At 44.2% G+C, this 19,010-nt stretch overlaps 1 protein-coding gene across 1 annotated transcript; it reads left to right on the top strand.

The window, feature by feature from the left end:
- The first annotated feature begins 885 nt into the window (after positions 1-885).
- LOC139312017 (tigger transposable element-derived protein 1-like) lies at positions 886-18,525 on the top strand. Its single transcript, XM_070936536.1, has 5 exons — positions 886-1,071; positions 3,699-4,196; positions 12,945-14,829; positions 16,709-16,835; positions 18,075-18,525. The coding sequence occupies exons 2-4, from the start codon at positions 3,708-3,710 to the stop codon at positions 16,813-16,815; spliced, it is 2,481 nt and encodes an 826-aa protein (XP_070792637.1). The 5' UTR covers positions 886-1,071; positions 3,699-3,707; the 3' UTR covers positions 16,816-16,835; positions 18,075-18,525.
- Positions 18,526-19,010: the final 485 nt, after the last annotated feature.

Below are 19,010 nucleotides of genomic sequence, written 5' to 3' on the forward strand. Positions count from 1 at the left end.
CTTGGTGGAGCAGGGGACTAAAGTGTTGTTAAAGTAGCACTTAGCTGCCAGCTGCCTGCAATTACTGCGAGTTCAAATTTCACTAGGCTCAAGGTTGACTCAGCCTTCCATCCTTCTGAGGTAAAATGAGGACCCGGATTGTGGGGGCAATAAACTGACTTTGTATAAAAAAAGAACACCGCTTTGGGGGGGGGCGAAAGCCCTACTAAGCAGGTATATACAAAAGTATGAAGGCTATTGCTTAAGGCATTGTAAGCCGCCCTGAGTCTCCGGAGAAGGGCAGCATATAAATCAAACCAATAAAATAAATAAATAAATAAATAAATAAATAAATAAATAAATAAATAAATAAATAAATAAATAAATAAATAAATAAATAAATAAATAAATAAATAAATAAGATGGACCCTCAGGACCTTCAGCAGCCAGGCCTCTCTGAATAAACCCGGTGTCCTAGAGGTGAAGCTCTTGCCTCACAATCAGGAGGTTGCGAGTTCGATCCTAGGCAGAGGCAGATGTAGGGTTTCCTGCTTGAGCAAGGGGTTGGACTAGATGACCTGCAAGGTCCCTTCCAACTCTGTTAATCTATTAAAAGAACATCGAGCATCTAGACATCACATCCATCGGCTGTGCATATCCCACCGCTCCCCCTCTCCAGAGATGCCTGGCTGCTGAAGGTCCATACGGTCCACCTTATCTATTTATGGACTTCTCCAAGAACCAGTCCACAGAGCTGCCGGTGCAAAATGAAGCCATCTCCTCGGGAGCCTCACTCCACTGCCCGGTGGAGAAGCGCGAAAGAGTTAAAGCCACAAAGCTCCGCCCGCCAAAGAGGCAGAGCCGAGGAGGTGCCCGCTGGTCTTTGCCCCCTTCCCGTCCGGAGAGGACACGGATGGGCGGCGAGGCTGCAGCCTCAGCTGGAAGGGAGGCGTGTGGCCGGCAGATCTGGGCGAGGAGGGAGCGCCGGCTGAGAGGAGAGGCGGCGGCTCTTCCCGCGGGCAGAGGGGTGGCTGCCTGGAAGGAAGGAAGGAAGGAAAAACAAGACAGGCGCGGGGCTTCCCGGGGAAGAAGGTAGGGTGGATCGGGGAGCCGCTGGAGCAGCCGCGGGGATCCCCCCTTTTCCCCCCTTGCTTCGGCTCCCATTCACTCCTGCATGGCAGCTCAGGGGCTAAACCCTTTGCCCTGCAGGTGCAGCTCAAGAGGCACTTTAGCACTTAATTTTGGGGGGTGTCGAAGGGGAAAATTCCCTCCTGGATCTGAGATCTCGGATCCTCATCCCGTCTCCCTGGTTATTTTGAGCCGGTTGTGGCTTTTGAATGAGGCGGCTGGGGACTTCTGACGATTGTCTTGTCTTGTCTCTTGCCCGTTTTCACCAATCCAGTTTGGGACAGTTGCAATTTCTTGCAACGGGGTAATATCCTGTCGGAGTGTGGGGGAGACCTTCCCCTCCCCCCCACCGCCCCAAATGAATTAAATCAATTATTGTATCAATATGGTATGTGTCAATTTGCTAAGAGTTTTATTTTCATAGCTTTGTTTGAAATGTTTGAGCTTGAGACTGTTGGATAAAATTTTCCATCAAAGATTATCTATCTATCTATCTATCTATCTATCTATCTATCTATCTATCTATCCATCTATCCACCTATCTCTCTCTCTCCATCTCTCTCTCCATCTCTCTCTCCATCTATCTATCTATCTATCTATCTATCTATCTATCTATCTATCTCTACATCTATCTACCTATCCATCTCTCTCCATCTCTCTCGATCTACCTATCCATCCATCTCTCTTTCTCCATCTATCTACCTACCTTCCTACCTACCTATTTCTATCTATCTATCTATCTATCTATCTATCTATCTATCTATCTATCTATCTATCTATCTCTACATCTATCTACCTATCCATCTCTCTCCATCTCTCTCGATCTACCTATCCATCCATCTCTCTTTCTCCATCTATCTACCTACCTTCCTACCTACCTACCTACCTATATCTATCTATCTATCTATCTACCTATCTATCTATCTATCTATCTATCTATCTATCTATCTATTGCTATACCTCGTTTACCAACCGATTCGTGCAGCGACCATTTTGAAAAAGATATTTCTAATAATCTTTTGCGACCTGTGTGGCGACTCTCACATGATCGCTCTTCTGATAAATGATGCGATTATTAAATATCTTGATTTGTAGGGGCCCTGATCTCATCTAATCAACTCTGGTGGCTCTCAAAAAAGTAAAAATAATAATTAATTAAATAATTATACCTAGAGCCGCCTCAGCAACATGGGCGGCCTAGACGTTTAATAATAATAAAAAAAAACAACAATATGCAAATAGGTAAAAAGTATCCCTACAGGTAGCGCTCACTGTATGAGTGCAATTGACCCCAGAATTATGGTCATATGTCATGCTGGTTGTTAAGCGGGTTGCTGCATCTGATTTTCAACCTTTTTTTTCCAACACTCGTTAAGGGAATCTATTGTCTGCAATGGGTGGTGGTTTTTTTTGCTGGAAACCAGAAGTAAATGTCGGTTTCCGGCAAAAAAGCATAAATCACAATCATGTGACTGCGGGATGCTGTAAATGGTGGGCTGATCATGTGACTATGGGGAGTGAGCAGATGTGGAGCTTCGAATGGAGGTCGTAAAGGTCCATTGTAAGGGCACAAAGAAACTGGTCGTAAGTTGAGGACTTACCTGTAAATGAATTTAAACAACATAAAATCGCAGTCAGCCAGCAGCAGAATTCACTCTGGAGCATCTCAATACAGCCCGATAAGAACTCCACACTATTGTCAAGATCCCCAGGCATAAATGATTGGGTTGGGGCCAATCAAAAGTCTGGGGCTGGGTGGGGGGTGGGGGGTTAATGACTTCTGCCGGCAGCCATTTGAGCTTGTTGCAATGAAAAAAGAAGTGCTTTGTGACCCATTCCCACATTTATGACTGTTGCAGTGTACTTGGAATCACATGTTCGTCATTCCTTCCCTTCACAATTGGCTTGCGACACACAGAGTCAATAGAGAAGCTGGCAGTAAAATCAGAAGGAGCTGTCACATGATTTTCTGCTTAGCAACCATGCCACTTTGCTTAACAATTGAAGGGGAAGTGACATCATAAACTCTTTTCACGGGCGGTGATTTTCTGCTTAGCGACCACGCTGCTTAGCAACTGAGTTTCCAGCCTGAACTGTGGTTGCTAAGAGAGGACTATCTGTGTATCCCTATCGATCTCTGTAGAAAATAAATTAGCTTGGCTGTTCACTCGCAACTAAACAAGCGTAGGGTGGAATGAGCAGGCCCTAAAGTAAATCGCTAATCAAATATAGAGGTTTTTATAGCCCTTTGAAAGGCCAGTTTTCCCTAGAGACCAAGGGAGCTTATTCCAGGTTCACAGAATTTTGTAAGTAAAGACCCCAAACTTGGAGAGAGAAATTGTGAGGGACACTGGAACAGACTGGGAGAATTGAAGCACCAGTACCCGTGGCTTCAACTGAGCTCAGGCATGGAATTCATTCATTTATTCAGGCAGGGAAATTATCTTTATTCCAGTGAGAGTATATCTTGCACATTTTAAAGAAGTCATGCATATTACAGATGTAGAAAGAAGTTCCTTTTGTTCCTGGCACATTGTGTGGCCCTCCTTATTATTTCCTTCTCCCTTTCCTTTTCTCTCCTGGAACTGCAGGGAGGAACAATGATGGAGGAACAGAGGCTTGTGGTAATCAAAGAAGAAGAGAGAACGGAGAATGGGGGAAGAGACCCTTTCATTGTCCAAGTCAGGACCATCGGGGACTCTTTGACCGGGGCTGGCCCATCCCACATTAAGATGGAGTCACAGGAGGAAATCCACCAACGCTGGGATTTTCAATGGCAGGAATTCTTGAAAAGGGTGGCAGCGCTTCCCGCAGCTCTGCCTCCGTTGGACGATGATGCCAGAGGTTTCCAGGTCCCCTGGGGGAGAATTAAGGAAAATCCACCAGAGGAGAATTCTGGGGAAGCGAGAGGGGAATCTGTGCTCCAAAGGGATCCGAACATCAGTGGGAAAGCTTGGATGGACAGGGAGAAGCTGGATTTCTGCATGAAAGTGAAGGTGGAAGAATCTCTGGAAGAAGTTGACCTGGGGAGACAGTGGCCCCTGCAACTCAAGCACTTCAGTCCACAGGATGCTGAGCAGCACCAGGAGGTATCCAATCCCCAAAGACCGAAAAAGGGGGAGGAATGGGGTGGGCAACATGGAGGGTGAAATATTGTGAAATGGGTTATTAGCCAGCTATAGTAGCAGAGGTCAGTTTATATTTCAATGTTGGTTGCCTGTGAAAAGATGATGATTGACCTAATAGAGATATTCCTTGATTGATGACCATTCATTCAGTGACCTATCATCCAGTTGCAACAAGGCTGAAAAAAAATAAGAGTTACAACTGTCCATGAAGTTAAGCCCCCCCGTCATCACACAATCCAAATTTCAGGGCTTGGCAGCCTGCCCACGCTTACAACCAGGTGGGCATTTCAACTCTATCCACCCGTGTATCTTGTCTCTCGTCTCTGCCCTTTTGGGTATTTATTTATTTATTATCCTGCACTCTGCCACATACCTTTGTTGTCCCGCTGCCACCACTGCCCCACAATTGATCTTCGCCGTCTTCTTCCTGCTAGTGCTCCAGGATCCGGTCTCTGGGTGTGGGTGCAAGCCTGGAATGCCCCTGTTAAGCACAGCAGGGCAGTGGAGCTTCATCTGCCAAAGGAAGCTTGCCGGGCCAGGATAAAGGCAGCAGGATGGCGAGGCAGAAATCCTGGCAAGCAAGTCCCTGGAAGAAGGTGCCAGGAGGAAGTAGAGGGATACGGACTTACCAAATCTGCAACATATATTCTGCTGTTTGTGTTGCAAGTGCTCCTGGGAAATCAACTTAAGTGCTACTGCGAGGGGTGGAGATCAGCCCAGTGAGGCAAAGCCTGCCCCTTTCTCAGCTATCTTTTCACTTTCAGTCCAGCTTTCCTCTGGCGAAGCCTCTTAAACAGCCAGCAGCTTCTAACATGTGCTGCAGGGGTGGGTTTCAAAATTTTTTACTACCGGTTCTGAGGGCGTGGCTTGGTGGCATGGCATGGCTTGGTGGGCGTAGCAGGGGAAGGCTACTGCAAAATCTCCATTCCCTCCCCACTCCAGGGGAAGGATACTGCAAAATCTCCATTTCCTCCCGATCAGCTGGGACTCGGGAGGCAGAGAATAGATGGGGGCGGGGCCAGTCAGAATTTTTACTACTGGTTCTCCGAACTACTCAAAATTTCCACTACCGATTCTCCAGAACTGGTCAGAACCTGCTGAAACCCACCTCTGATGTGCTGCCAAGCACACACCAGAATGCCTCTGGAGAACGTGAGCCTCAGCACATGCTGGTCCTTTGCAAGACTTTGCAGGAGGAAGGCTGGCTCAAGAGTAAGAAGAGGGCCTGCGGATAGGCTCTGCCGGCTCGGGGTTCTCCTGCGCCCCTCACGGGCCAGTTTTCCAGGAGAGCTTCCAGCTGCTGAATGCATGCTGCGCTTCCAGAAGGCCATTTTCCTCTTATTCTGCTGCCACCTGAAACATACTTCCTACATGGCTTCCAACTTGCTCTCCTGCCTCGCCTGATAATGGAGAGCAACATGCCTCCCGTGTCCCGCTGCCTTCTCCCTGGCTGGGCCTGGCAAGCTCCCTTCAGCAAACAAGGCTCCAGTGTCCTGTCACCATGTACATTCCAGGGCTGCACCCTCACCCAGCACCTTGATCCCAGACCAGCAGAAGGAGGAGGAAGAAGACAGCGAAGGTCAATGGCAGCAAGGATAGACAGTAAAGTGCAGAACAACCAAAAAGGGGAGAGATGGAGGGAGATAGGTGGGTTGGGGAAGTTGCAGGTGAGCGCAGGAGAGCAGTGAGGAGGAAGTGAGTCTTCGCCTAACAATGTCGCTGGCCTAGTCTAAATGACCGCAACTGGGTCTACTGGAACTGATGTAGCTGAGCAATACGGTCCTGTGATTTTGCCTAATGACTGCCTTGCTTAGCGACAGAAATTCTGCTCCCAATTATCGTTGTAAGTCGCGTACTACCAGTAGCCTCACAGCATAAAACCCAGGCGGTTCTGCTAAGGAGACTGTGGGGCTTCCTGTTTGTCTATGGCAAACTGGATTTCTTTGAGGGCCGGATCAGCATTGTAGTTCTCCTCTGAGGGCCGGCGGGGGCGGGGGGAAGGGAGGAAGATGGGACAGACGCCTCCTGCAGCACCCTAGCAGCCAAAATGGAGCATGGGGGGCCCTGTGTGGCCCCCCGTGCCCTGTTTTGGCCAGCAGAGTGCTGCAGGAAACCATCCAGGCCGAAAATGGGGTGCGGGTGGGGGCTCATGCAGCCCCACACACCCCATTTTGGCTGCCAAAGGCACCACGGGCGGGTCCTTTGCTATGTCCAGGCTGGCCTCATGGGCCAGATTACGCACCTCGCGGGCCAGATTCAGCTTGTGGGCCTTTAGTTTGACACCCCTGGTGTATGGCAATGAAGAGGATGGCCCAGAGCAGAATGTTTTCTGGAGTAGATTCAGAGGATTATATAAAGTCATAGAGATGGAGCTCTTGCCTGGTAATCAAGAAGCTGTGAGTTTGATCCTAAGTACAGGTAGTCCTCAACTTACAATTCATTTAGTGTCTGTTCGGCATTACGACGACACTGAAAAAAAGTGACTTATGAGCATTTTTTCCACTTAAAACGATTGCAGCATCCCCATAGTCATGTGATCAAAATGCAGACACTTGGCAGCTGACTCATATTTCTGACAGTCCTGGGGTCATGTGATTCCCCTTTTGCAACCTTCTGACAAATTTAAAGGAGGAAGCCAGATTCACTTAACAGCAATTGTTACTAACTTCACAACTGCAGTGACTCACTTAACAACCGTGGCAAGAAAACACGTAAAATGAGGGAAAACTCACTTAACAATTGTCTCACTTAGCAAAAGAAGTTTTGGGTTCCATTGTGGTCGTAAGTCGGGAACTACCCGTAGTGACAGATATTTCTCTCTCTGGGTGCAAAGAGAAAATATCTGTTATAAATATCAGGAAAGGCACCCCGACCTCCCCCCACCCCCATGCAAGGGAATTACAGGGTCTTTAAAAGAAAAAAAAAACCTAGAAAGGCAGAGGGGAGTGTTCGGTTTCATTGAGTATTCTATGATCAGGAAAAAATAAATAAAAGCAACCTTGACCTTTGTTTTAGAATATAAACCTGTTTTGGTTGACCTAATGTCAATTGCTTCAGCCGAAAGCATAGTTGTAGGCAGGGGTGAAATGTAAAATTTGTTACTACTGGTTCTGTGGGCGTGGCTTGGTGGTGATGGGGGTAATGTGACTGGGTGGGTGTGGCCAACTTTAAAAAAAAAAAAACTTTTCAAAGCATTTTTTCTAATGCTTTGAAAAGCCTCTGCCGATCAGGCAACTCAGCTGGGATCGTCAGAGAGGTTTTTTAAAAAATGCCTCTCTGCTGATCAGGCAACTCAGCTGGGATCGTCAGAGACTTTTCAAAGCATTTTTTTTACCACCCCTTCGGCCAAGAGGTTGCAGAAAAAAATGCTTTGAAAAGCCTCTGACGATCCCAGCTGAGCCGCGCGATCATCAGAGGCTTTTTTTTTTTTACTTTTAAAAGCATTTTTTCGTCGGAAGAGGTTGTAGAAAAAATACTTTTAAAAGTTAAAAAAAAAAAAGCCTCTGATGATCGTGCGGCTCAGCTGGGCATGGGGGGGGGGGGCAGGGATTTTTGCTACCGGTTCTCCGAACCACCTGCCGCTATCGCTACCGGATCGGGTGATCCGGTCCGAACCGGGAGCATTTCACCTCTCGTTGTAGGGGCTTTTCTGGGGTCAACCCTTTCTAATCCTGATCTAATGGTGTGTGTCCCCCCAAATATTTCAGATGTTCTCACCATCTTTATTCCACTCACATGGCTGGCTCAGGAATTCTGGGAGTTGAAGTCCACGAGTCATAAAAGAGCCACACCATAGTTCCCCACCCCTGTAGCAGATTAAAACATCTCAGCTTGTGGAAGTCTGGATTTTTAACAGCAGCTTGGGAACTCCAGATCAATGCAGAGTTATCGGGATCCCTTTCAGTCAGGATTCATGCCTGGATACGGGGGCCGAAAGAATATTGGTTGTGCTTTTGAATGATCTCTGACAGGAGCAGGATGGCGGTTGTGCATCCAACCTTATTTCGCTTTTGAGTAGCCTTCGATACTGTCAGTCATGGTATCCTTCTGGATTGGCACCTGAGATTGGGGATGGGATGGACTAATGACTATTCGAAGAGCAGGTGGCAATCATGGCTAAGGAGGGTATTTGCCCATCTTTGTGTTGTGAACCCCTTCCTACATCTGGAGGCTCTGTTCATGGCCACTCATGCTCTGGTCACCTCCCAGTTGCACTACTGTAATGCAGTCTACATGGGGCTTGCCCATGGGGTGCTATTCAGCAGGTTCTGACAGGTTCTGGAGAACCGGTAGCGGAAGTTTTGAGTCGTTTGGAGAACCGGCAAATACCACCTCTGGCTGGCCCCAGGATGGGGTGGGAATGGAGATTTTGCAGTATCCTTCCCCTGCCACGTCCACCAAGCCACACCACGCCCACCAAGCCACGCCCACAGAACCTGTAGTAAAAAAAAATTGAATTCCACCACCGGGAATGAAAGACTATCCAGAAGCTTCAGTTGGTATTGAATCTGCCACACATTATACCTTTGCTCCAGAAGCTGCATTGATTTCCAGTTTGTTTCTGGATCCAATTCAAGGTGCTGGTTTTTACCTTTAAAGCCCATTAGGGGGGAGAGAGGGAGGGAGGGAGGGAGGGAGAGAGAACATTGCTATGCTGCTGTCTCATATAAAATTCCCTCATGCAGAAATGGCAACGTTACTAAGCCCGGCATGTCTTCTTGTCAGATGCAGAAATGTGGTCATGTGTGCACATTGGTCAGAAAAACAAAATTCCCCATCATTTATTACCACTCTACTTGAGAACGGTCATTAACAGATGTAGCCACAAAAGGAGAAGTGGATTTATTGTGGCTTGTGTAACTGGGGTTAGACTTGTATTATGAGAAGCCAGCCAAAGTTTTGCAAGCAAGGAAGTGATTCGTTGCCTTTGAAGTAAATTTTTATTTATCTTTATGCCACCTTTTTATTTTTATAAACAACTTAAGCTGGCAAATATAGCTAATGCTCCTTTTTCCTCCTATTTTCTCCACAACAATCCTGCAAAGGTGATTTGGGCTGAGAGAGAGTGATCGGCCCAAAGTCACCTGGCTAACTTTTGATGCCTAATGCAGGACTAGAACTCGTAGTTTCCTGGCGCCTTTACCATGATTAGACCAAACTGGCTGAACCAAATTGCCCAGAATGAGGTACAGCCACTCCTCATTTATCAACCACCTCAGTTAGTGACTGTTCGCAAATACAACCCTATTTTTTTTAAAAAAAAAATTTATTGTTTAAAAAAGAAAAACAACAGTAAAATACAAACAAACATAAATACAATAAAACAATACGAAAAACAAACCAACATAAAAAAAAACACATAAATTTGTTGCATTGGTGGGTTATTTTCCTGTTCCACCTGTTTTTATCTATACATATCTATACATATCTATTTTACATATTCATTTATTTACATAGTTATACACAAATCAATTGTAATCTACCCCTTGCTTAGCTACCTGTGGCTCCTGCTTAGACATTCAGGCTACATTATTTTCCTATATTTATCTTTCCCTCTAACCAGGAATACCATCTCTGCCAAACTAAATAGTATTCAGAATCATCTTTCTCTTATAATTGCTTTGTAAGTCTGTCCATTTCTGCACATTCTGTTATTTTGGCAACTAGTTTGTCTTCTGTTGGCAGTTGTTCAGATTTCCAATTTTGAGCATACAGTATGCGTGCCGCTGTTACGATATGTATAGTGAGATATTTTATTTCCTTAGTAAATTGTGGGGTAATTATTCCAAGTAGAAAAAAATCCGGTCTCATTTCAACTTTCTGTTTCGGTATTTCTTCAATCATTTTCTTGATTTCTTGCCAGTAGTGTTGCGCCTTTCTGCATGACCACCAGAGATGGTAGTATGACCTCTTCTGTGACTTGCATTTCCAACACATTGGTGACACATTTGGGAACATTTTAGCTAAATGTGCCGGTGGTAGGTGCCATCTGTAGAACATCTTATAAAGGTTTTCTTTGTAAGGTATAGACATTGTCATCTTATCATTTTCTTTCCATAATTTATCCCACTTATCCAATTCAATAGTATATCCAATGTTTCTTGCCCAAGTTATTATATTCTCTTTCACAGTCTCCTCCTCTAATTTGTATTTTATTAGGTAATTGTAAATTTTGGTTATCATTTTCTCATCTGTACTTTTTAATATCTTGTCTAATTCATTTGGTTCATTTTGAAATCCGAATTTTGCCCGATCTGCTTTGTATCTTGATTCCATTTGGAGATACGGCCACCAGTCAATGTCTATACCTCGGTTTTTGAGTTCCTGCCTCATATATAAATTCTCTTCTTCACTCAGTAATTCTTGATAGCTCCTCGTTTTTTCTATGTCCATTACATTTGGGTAGATCGATGCTTCCATAGTCGATAACCATCTTGGGATTTTAGTATAATGTTGCTTTCTAATTTCTTGCCAGGTTTTATACCTGCCTCTAATAATATGCTGTTGGAAGTATCTTTGTTCCTTGTTGGCGCCCTCCCACAAAAAAGCGTGCCAGCCTTGGTTCAAATCAAATCCCTCCAGATATAGCATTCTCTTATTTTTTAATTCTATCCATTCTCTTATCCAATTAAGCGATGCTGCCTTATAGTATAGCTCCCAGTCCGGTAAACCAAGGCCTCCCTTTTCGCGGGCATCCTGTAAGCATTTTATTTTTATTCTGGCCTTCCTTCCTTGCCAAATATATTTCACTATTATTTTATTGAGCTCCTTAAAAAAGTTATTTCCTGGGCCGATCAGTATCACTTGAAAGAGGTAAAGCAATCTAGGTAGTATATTCATTTTTGCTGACGCTATTTTACCTAAAAATGATAGTTGCAATTTATTCCATGTTTCCAGATCATTTTTAATTTGTTTCATCAATTTAATATAATTATCTTCTCTAATCGTTGTTGCTTTTGCGGTAAGCCAGATTCCTAGGTATTTTACTTTCTTTACAGTTTGTATTCCTAATTCTTCCTCTAATTGTGCCTCCTGTATCTTTGTCAAGTTTTTTGTTAAGACTTTCGTTTTTTGCCTATTAATTTTAAGCCCCGCCACTCTACCATATTCTTCTATCTTTGCTAATAGCTTAGTCCCTGTTATTTCCAGTTGTTCCACTATGAACACGATGTCGTCAGCGAAGGCTTGCAATTTATATTCCTTTTTCCGTATCCTCAAGCCCTTTATTTCTTCTTCCTTCCGTATTTCGTTTAATAGGACTTCCAATGATATTATGAACAATAAAGGGGATAATGGACATCCTTGCCGTACGCCTTTTTGTATATCCAATTTTTCTGTCATGTCCCCATTAATTGTAATTCTTGCTATTTGGGATGAGTATACTTTCCTAATCATTTTTAGAAATTTATCGCCGAATTCCATGGCCTCTAATTGCAATACAAGAAAGTTCCAATTCAAATTGTCGAAGGCCTTCTGTGTGTCTAAAAAAATCAAAGCTACCTGTTTATCAATTCTTCGCTCATAGTATTCAAGGACATTTATGATTGTTCTCATGTTGTTTTTAATCTGTCTCCTTGGGACAAAGCCATTTTGAGAGTGTATGTACTTGTGAATGACCCTAATTTTTAAAAAATCATTTTCTATCCAAATGTGCAAGAGCATCTCTTGTCAATCACATCTTCACTACTACAGGTAGTCCTCAACTTACAACCATTTGTATAGTCTTCATTCAAAGTTACAAGGGCACTGAAAAAAGTCACACTTAAAATTTATTTATTATTTATTTATTTATTAGTTAGATTTATATGCCGCCCTTCTCCGGAGACTCAGGGTGGCTTATAATGCATTAAGCAATAGCCTTCATACTTTTGTATATACCTGCTTAGTAGGGCTTTCGGCCCCCCCAAGCGGTGTTCTTTTTTATACAAAGTCAGCTTATTGCCCCCACAATCCGGGTCCTCATTTTATCTATCTCGAAAGGATGGAGGGCTGAGTCAACCTTGAGCCTGGTGAGATTTGAACTTGCAATAATTGCAGGCAGCTGGCAACTTAAGTGCTACTTTAACAGCACTTAGTCCACTGTGCCACCAGGCTCTGTTGTTTTGTTACAGAATCACCCTGATAATGTGATCAAAATTCAGATGCTTGGCAATTAGTTCATATTTATGACAGCTGCATGGGGTCATGTGATCCCCTTTTGCGACCTTCTGACAAGAAAAGTCAATGGGGAAGCTAGAACAGAAGAGCTGTGGTGGCGCAGAGTGCAGTACTGCAGGCTACTTCTGCTGACTGCCGGCTGCCTGCAATTTGGCAGTTCAAATCTCACCAGGCTCAAGGTTGACTCAGCCTTCCATCCTTCCGAGGTTGGTAAAATGAGGACCCAGATTGTTGCGGGCAATATGCTGACTGTGTAAACTGCTTAGAGAGGGCTATAAAAGCACTACGAAGCGGTATATAAGTCTAAGTGCTATTGCTATCACTTTAACAGTCATGTTATTAACTTAAGAACTGCAGTGGCTCGCTTAACAGCTGTGGAAAGAAAGATTGTAAAATGGGCAAAACTCACTTAACTGCCTCTCTTAGCAACAGGAATTTTGGCCTCGTTTATGGTTGTAAGCAGAGGACTTACCTGTACAATTAGTATCCAATATATATCCTGCTCTTATTTTCACTTTTTTTTTTTTATGTGCGTTTATATCCCATACCAAGATACCTTCCAAGAGAAAGCAGCCTGGTTCAGCTGAAGTGAGTAGCAAGAAGCAAAGGAAAGCCATCGATCTCAATTTGAAGATGAAGATCATCAAAGCGTACGAGGCCGGGAAGAAGGTGACTAAAATAGCGCGAGAGGTAGGCCTGGCCCACTCCACCATCTCCACCATTTTGAAGGATAAAGCGAGGATCAGAGAGGCGCTAAAAGGAGCAGCGGGCATGAACACAAGTATAACAAGGCAGCGAAAAGGCCTCATCCACGAAATGGAAAAACTCCTCATCCTCTGGATTGAAGATCGGATACAAAAGAGGCTGCCAGTGAGCCTTCTCCTCATTCAGAATAAGGCGCGCAGCATTTTCTCAATGCTGAAGGAACAGACGGGCGAGGAGTGCACTGAAATATTCACGGCCAGCCATGGCTGGTTTATGCGATTCCAGCAAAGATTTCATTACCAGAAAACGCACCCGTCAGGTGACGCCGTGAGGGCCGACGAAGAAGCTGCCAAACACTTCCTGAACGAACTTGATGGGATCATAGCAGAAGGGAACTATTTCGCTGAACAGATATTCAGAGTGGACGAAACTGGGTTGTATTGGAAAAGAATGCCAGAGCGGACCTACATACACAGAGAAGCCCAAGCAATGCCTGGGTGTAAGGCATTTAAAGACAGAGTAACCTTACTATTGGGTGGAAATGTCGCCGGATTCAAGCTGACTCCATTTCTGATCCTTAAATCAGATCATGCCTGTATGTTTGAAAACATAAGCAATGACACACTACCTGTTTATTACCGGTTTGATTGGAAGGCCTGGATGACGCCCGTCCTTTTTGAGGATTGGTTTACGAATTGTTTCATACCCCAAGTAAAGGAATATTGTGAACAAAAGGGGATTCCTTTTAAAATTCTCCTTCTCCTAGATAAAGCACCTGGACATCCTCCACATCCTGACAGTCTCCACCCCGATGTAAAGGTAGTTTATCTACCCCAAAACACCTCAGCTCTCCTACAGCCTGTGGGAATGGGGATGATCTCGGCATTCAAGATGTACTATTTGCACGCAGTGTTTGCCAAAGCCTTAGCCACAATGGAATATGATAGAGTAACAGTCCGCGAGTTTTGGAAAAACTATAATATCCTGCATTGTATCGAAAATATTGCAATCGCCTGGCAAGATGTGAGTGGGAAAAGTATGCAAGAATTTTGGAGAAACTGTTTAAAACGTTTTGTTGCTCTCACAAACAATTTTGAGCTATTTCACCGAATCCCAAATCTGGACGAAATAAATCGGAAAATTTTGACGCTCACGAGATTCCTTGATTTAGAGGTCGACGCCGAAGACGTGAGAAATTTGGTGGCTTATTCAGAAGGGGAGCTTTCCAACGAAGATTTAATTGAACTGAAGGAAGAACTGGAAGCCCAAAAGATCGTGGAAGAAGAGGTGGAGAAAGAAGAAAGGAAAGAGGAAAGGAAAGAAGAAAGGAAAGTTGTAGAGGTGCGGCCCAAAACCTTCAGCCTGAGAAGATTGGCTAGTGTTTTCTCGAGCGTGAACAAAATTTTATCCGAATTAGAGAGCATGGATCCAGATGTGGAACGTTTTAGAAGGGTACATTGGGAAATGTGTGAAATCTTAAAATGTTACCGTGAAATATATGAAGGAAAAAAGAAAGAAAAGAATGATAAAGAAAACAAACAGAGCGGATTGCTGAAGAAAGTTATTCCACCCCAAACTCCAGTTCCCTTCCTTTTACCCTTCCCGTCTACAGGAACACAAAACCAGGAGGATCCTCAGCCATCAACTAGTTACGCCAGTGGATCCGATGTTCCTGAAAACACAGACAACTATGAATATTTTCAAGGATTTATATCCAATCTGATGCTTACAGGTACTGTCATTTCAAAACCCATTGGGAACAGGTGGCTTTCGTTTAGCGACTGCTTTTTTTTTTTAGTAACCAGTTAGTAAATGGCGTCGGTGAAAAAGTGACCCTATGAACCATCCTCCCATTTACAACTGTCACATTTTTATAAAGTGAAGAAAATATGAAGTATAGGGTATTGTGCGTATGATCCTGCTTTAGCTTTCCTTTGCTTTACAGATCTGTGAAGATCATAAATGCAAGGATTGATTGAAAAGTTACTTTTTCTTCACCCTAATAACTGCAAAGGGTTGCTAAAGAAGGTAGTCATTAAAGGAGAACTACCCATGAGATCATAATCACAATTGTGGTTTCAGTTAACGTCCGCTTATATTAATGACTGAGTTCAGTCCTGTTTGCGGTTTCTAAATGAGGACTACCTGCACTGTTTTTTTAAAAAAATATTTTGGTAATGCAATATAATCATTCCTTAATTTTTTATTTTTTATTTTAAATTTGATTTTATATGCCGCCCTTCTCCGGAGACTCAGGGCGGCTTACAATGCGTTAAGCAATAGCCTTCATCCTTTTGTATATTTTTACAAAGTCAGCTTATTGCCCCCACAAACTGGGTCCTCAATTTACCTACCTTAGAAAGGATGGAAGGCTGAGTCAACCTTGAGCCTGGCAAGATTCAAACTTACTAATTGCAGACAGCTGGAGTTAAATTACAATGCATTAGTCTGCTGAGCTATCCAGGCTCCTTTTTGACTTATATAATACAGGGAATCCTCAAAATAGAACCCAACTGGGGCTGGAGTTTCCATTGCTAAACAACGTGGCTGTGAAATATGATCTGTCATAACCACATTGCTTAGCAATTGCAATCCCAACAGACTTCCATGCCATTGTAACTGAGAGATCACACTGGACATTAAGAGAGGACCTCATGTGATAGCAAACATTAAGAGAGGACCTCATGTGATAGCAGACCTCATGTGATAGACAGTCAGAGCTGTGAGCGCCTTGCAAGCTATACTTAGTGTGGGGATCCAGATGCTAACAGACTGCAACGGGGTCCTCAATCCCCGGGCTGTGGCCCACTACCGGGCCGCAGTCTGTTTGAAACTGGGTTGCACAAGTGATGGGTAAACACGCGCAAAGGTCCACTCATGTGAGCAGTGGGCTTGCGCTCGTGCACGGAGCTTCACTCGCGCAAGCGGAGGGCGCTCGAGTGGAGGGAGCTTGGGTTCATGTGCAGAGCTCCATTCTGCTCATGCGAATGAAGCTTCCCATGAGAGTGCACGTGCCTGCCGCTCGTACCAATGGAGCTGTGTGTGCACACATGCTCCTGCCACTCACATGCCCCTAGCCCTTGTGCTGGACTGGATTTGTGTGTGTGTACTTTGGGCCCCAGTTCATCCTCCTTTCGTTTCAGAATTGTGGCCCAAAAGAATCTGGAGCTGCCAAACATCTGGACAGAGCTGCCAGAAGCTGCTTCCCTTCCTTCAACGTATTAGGTGTGGAGGAAAAAGAAATATCTTCATTAAGGGCACACAAGTTGCACCTGCTCCGATTCTGAGCATGTGATTTGATTTGGGGATTCAGACTTCAGAAATGGTCTAGAAAAGGAATTTTGTGCATTAAGAAGAGACTGGACAGCCAGTTGTAATATAGGGTCTACTGTTTGAGCAGGGGGTTGGACTAGAAGAACTTTAAGGTCCCTTCCAGCTCTATTCTGATTGATTGATTGATTGACTGATTGATTGATTGATTGATTGATCTCCAAGTTGGATCCTATCTCTTCCAATAGGGCTTGAATCTTATTCAACTTGGAGGGACCGGAGAGGAAGCCTGATGCAGGACTTCTTTGAATTGAATCAACTTTCCCTTTTTTTGTTTTCAGGCATCCCAATCCCAGCATTATACGATACTAATATCTCCCAAATTGGAGGAAGAGGCCTTGGAGATTGTGAAGGTGAAGCGTTCCCTGGAGATAAAGCAAGAGAATGAAGAGGAGACCAACTCACTAGGTAAGGATGTAGACCAGGAGTGTCAAACTCAAAGTGTCACGTTGTCGTCACATTGTCGTCACGTGACGTATTGTGACTTTTTTTCCCTTCGCTAAACCGGGCGTGGGCGTGGCCAGCACATGACGCATCCGGCTCACAGGCCACGAGTTTGACACCCCTGATGTAGACTGTCAGTCATTGCAATTATGGAGTACTTTCACCCAAGCTGGTTTTCAGCTCTCTTTTTGAAAACCCCGGGAAGTGTCAACAAATTGTAGAACAAGTTGGTTGTGCAGTCCTTCTCATCTTATGGCCCACCAAACTCTTTGCTCTGGGTGGAAATCGACATTCAGCCACCGCCAACACAGCTATCTAGTTTCTGCTTGGGCATAAGAAAGTGGAGCCTTCCACCCTTCTGGCCCATTGCTATCTATCGTATTGCACAGATCAGGAATGAAGGATTCTGGGAACTGACGTGTGGCCATCTAGGGAAGCTGAACATAGTTGTAAGGTGGTTTGATTAGCTTAGAACAGCGGTTTTTTCAACCTGTGGTCATCACAGGGGGTCTGCGAAGGCTTGAATAAATGTTATGTTGAACATTTTAAGTACCATTGGTCACCTGGTCCATGCAATATTCTAAGACAGTGGTTCTCAACCATTTCTTCACCATGCCCTATGATCCATGGCTACAAAAGGTATTTAAAGGCGGGGCGTGGTGAAGACATGGTTGAGAACCATTGGCTTAGAATATTGCATGGACCAGGTGACCATGGTATTTAAAATGTTGGTGAACGAGCCCATTAAATGAATGTTTTAAAAGAATGTTTTAAGTAAATCAGTGGCTGCTTTGTGATATGTGAAGTCTGCCAGCTTCAAAAAAATACTTCTTGATGAGCAGGTCTCCCAAGCCGAGGTCTTGAGATAGATGCTGAAAACCATCAAATGAGGATGCTTGAGAGAATGGACAGCCACTTGTCTGAAATGATATGGGGTCTCCTGCTTGAGCAGGGGGTTGGACTAGAAGACCTCCAAGGTCCCTTCCAACTCTCTTATTCTGTTTGAATTAGGGATTTCCTAAGTCAAACAGGAGGGAGAAGACGAGCTGGTCTTTTAGAGACAAGGTCAAATGGAAGAGAGAAGACTAGCTGCTTAAAGAGATCCATCAGCACCATTAAGGAATTTATACCAGACATATTTTTTTTAAATGAAATTCATTGTTGGGGGACAATGTGACATAAATACTTTTCTGTTTCTCTCAGAATATGATGGATATGGAACAACTCATAAGAAGACCTTCCAGGTGAGAAGATCTGAAGAAATAGATTTTGGAAGATTCCATTAAAAGGAGTCAAACGATCATTTCTCTGGGGTTCCAGGATTAAGGAAAGCCAGTAGATCCACCAGGAACACAAAGGCACACAGCAAAAAAAGCCAGTGAAACTTTCCTGCCTGAAGATGGCGATCGAAGTTTAAACGAAGCCAATTTTCAGCGGGGCACTAAGTCTGGAATTAAGAGGTGCCAGAGATGGTGTGCAACTCTCAGTGTTCAAATGTGCAAGTAAAGGATAACTGCATAAATATATACTCTTTGAGAATGTTAACAGCGAACCCCATTTATTCCACAGAAAAACCCTCAACAAGGAAAAAAAAATCATGTTTGCTCAGAGCGCGGAAAAAGTTTTGGTTTTAAAGCAAACCTCCCGAAGATCATCCAAACCAAAAGGAAGCAGCGTAAACATTCAAACTGCAGGGAAAGTTTCAACGCAAAATGAACTCTGATTAAACATGAGAAGTTACGTGCGTGAGAGAAGTTGTACAGATGCACTGAATGTGGAAAAAACTTTCGGGGGGAAAAAGGGCGTTCTGGTCAAGTCCTGAGGAGGGAAAAAGCCACATAAATGCTCTCAACTGCAGCAAAAGTTTCACTGGGTGAGATGCCCTCATCAAACATGAGCGAAGGAGAGAAGCCGTATGAATGCTCCCACGTTTCTGAATCAGCTGCCACCTTAAATACACAAGGGTGAGAAACTTTACAAGTATTTAGATCTTGGCAAAAGCTTCAGTGAGAGAGGATGGCTGATGAAATATGATGCATACAGAAGTCATATCAGTGCTTAGACAGAATGGACATCTTCAGTCACAGCTTGTGATCTACACAGGAGCCCACACAGGAGAGGCCACAGGGGTGCCCTCAA

The sequence above is a fragment of the Pituophis catenifer genome, unplaced genomic scaffold (genome assembly GCF_029215685.1).
Source record: "Pituophis catenifer annectens isolate HBS135680 unplaced genomic scaffold, rPitCat1.0.hap2 SCAF_2, whole genome shotgun sequence".
NCBI lineage: Eukaryota > Metazoa > Chordata > Lepidosauria > Squamata > Colubridae > Pituophis > Pituophis catenifer.

Bases quoted from the DNA above. Each gene is read 5' to 3' on its own strand.
- LOC139312017 (XM_070936536.1), top strand. From the start codon at position 3,708: ATGATGGAGGAACAGAGGCTTGTGGTAATCAAAGAAGAAGAGAGAACG. The intron at 4,197-12,944 runs GTATCCAATCCC...TCCCATACCAAG, and splicing joins ATGCTGAGCAGCACCAGGAG to ATACCTTCCAAGAGAAAGCA. The intron at 14,830-16,708 runs GTACTGTCATTT...TTTTGTTTTCAG, and splicing joins ATCCAATCTGATGCTTACAG to GCATCCCAATCCCAGCATTA.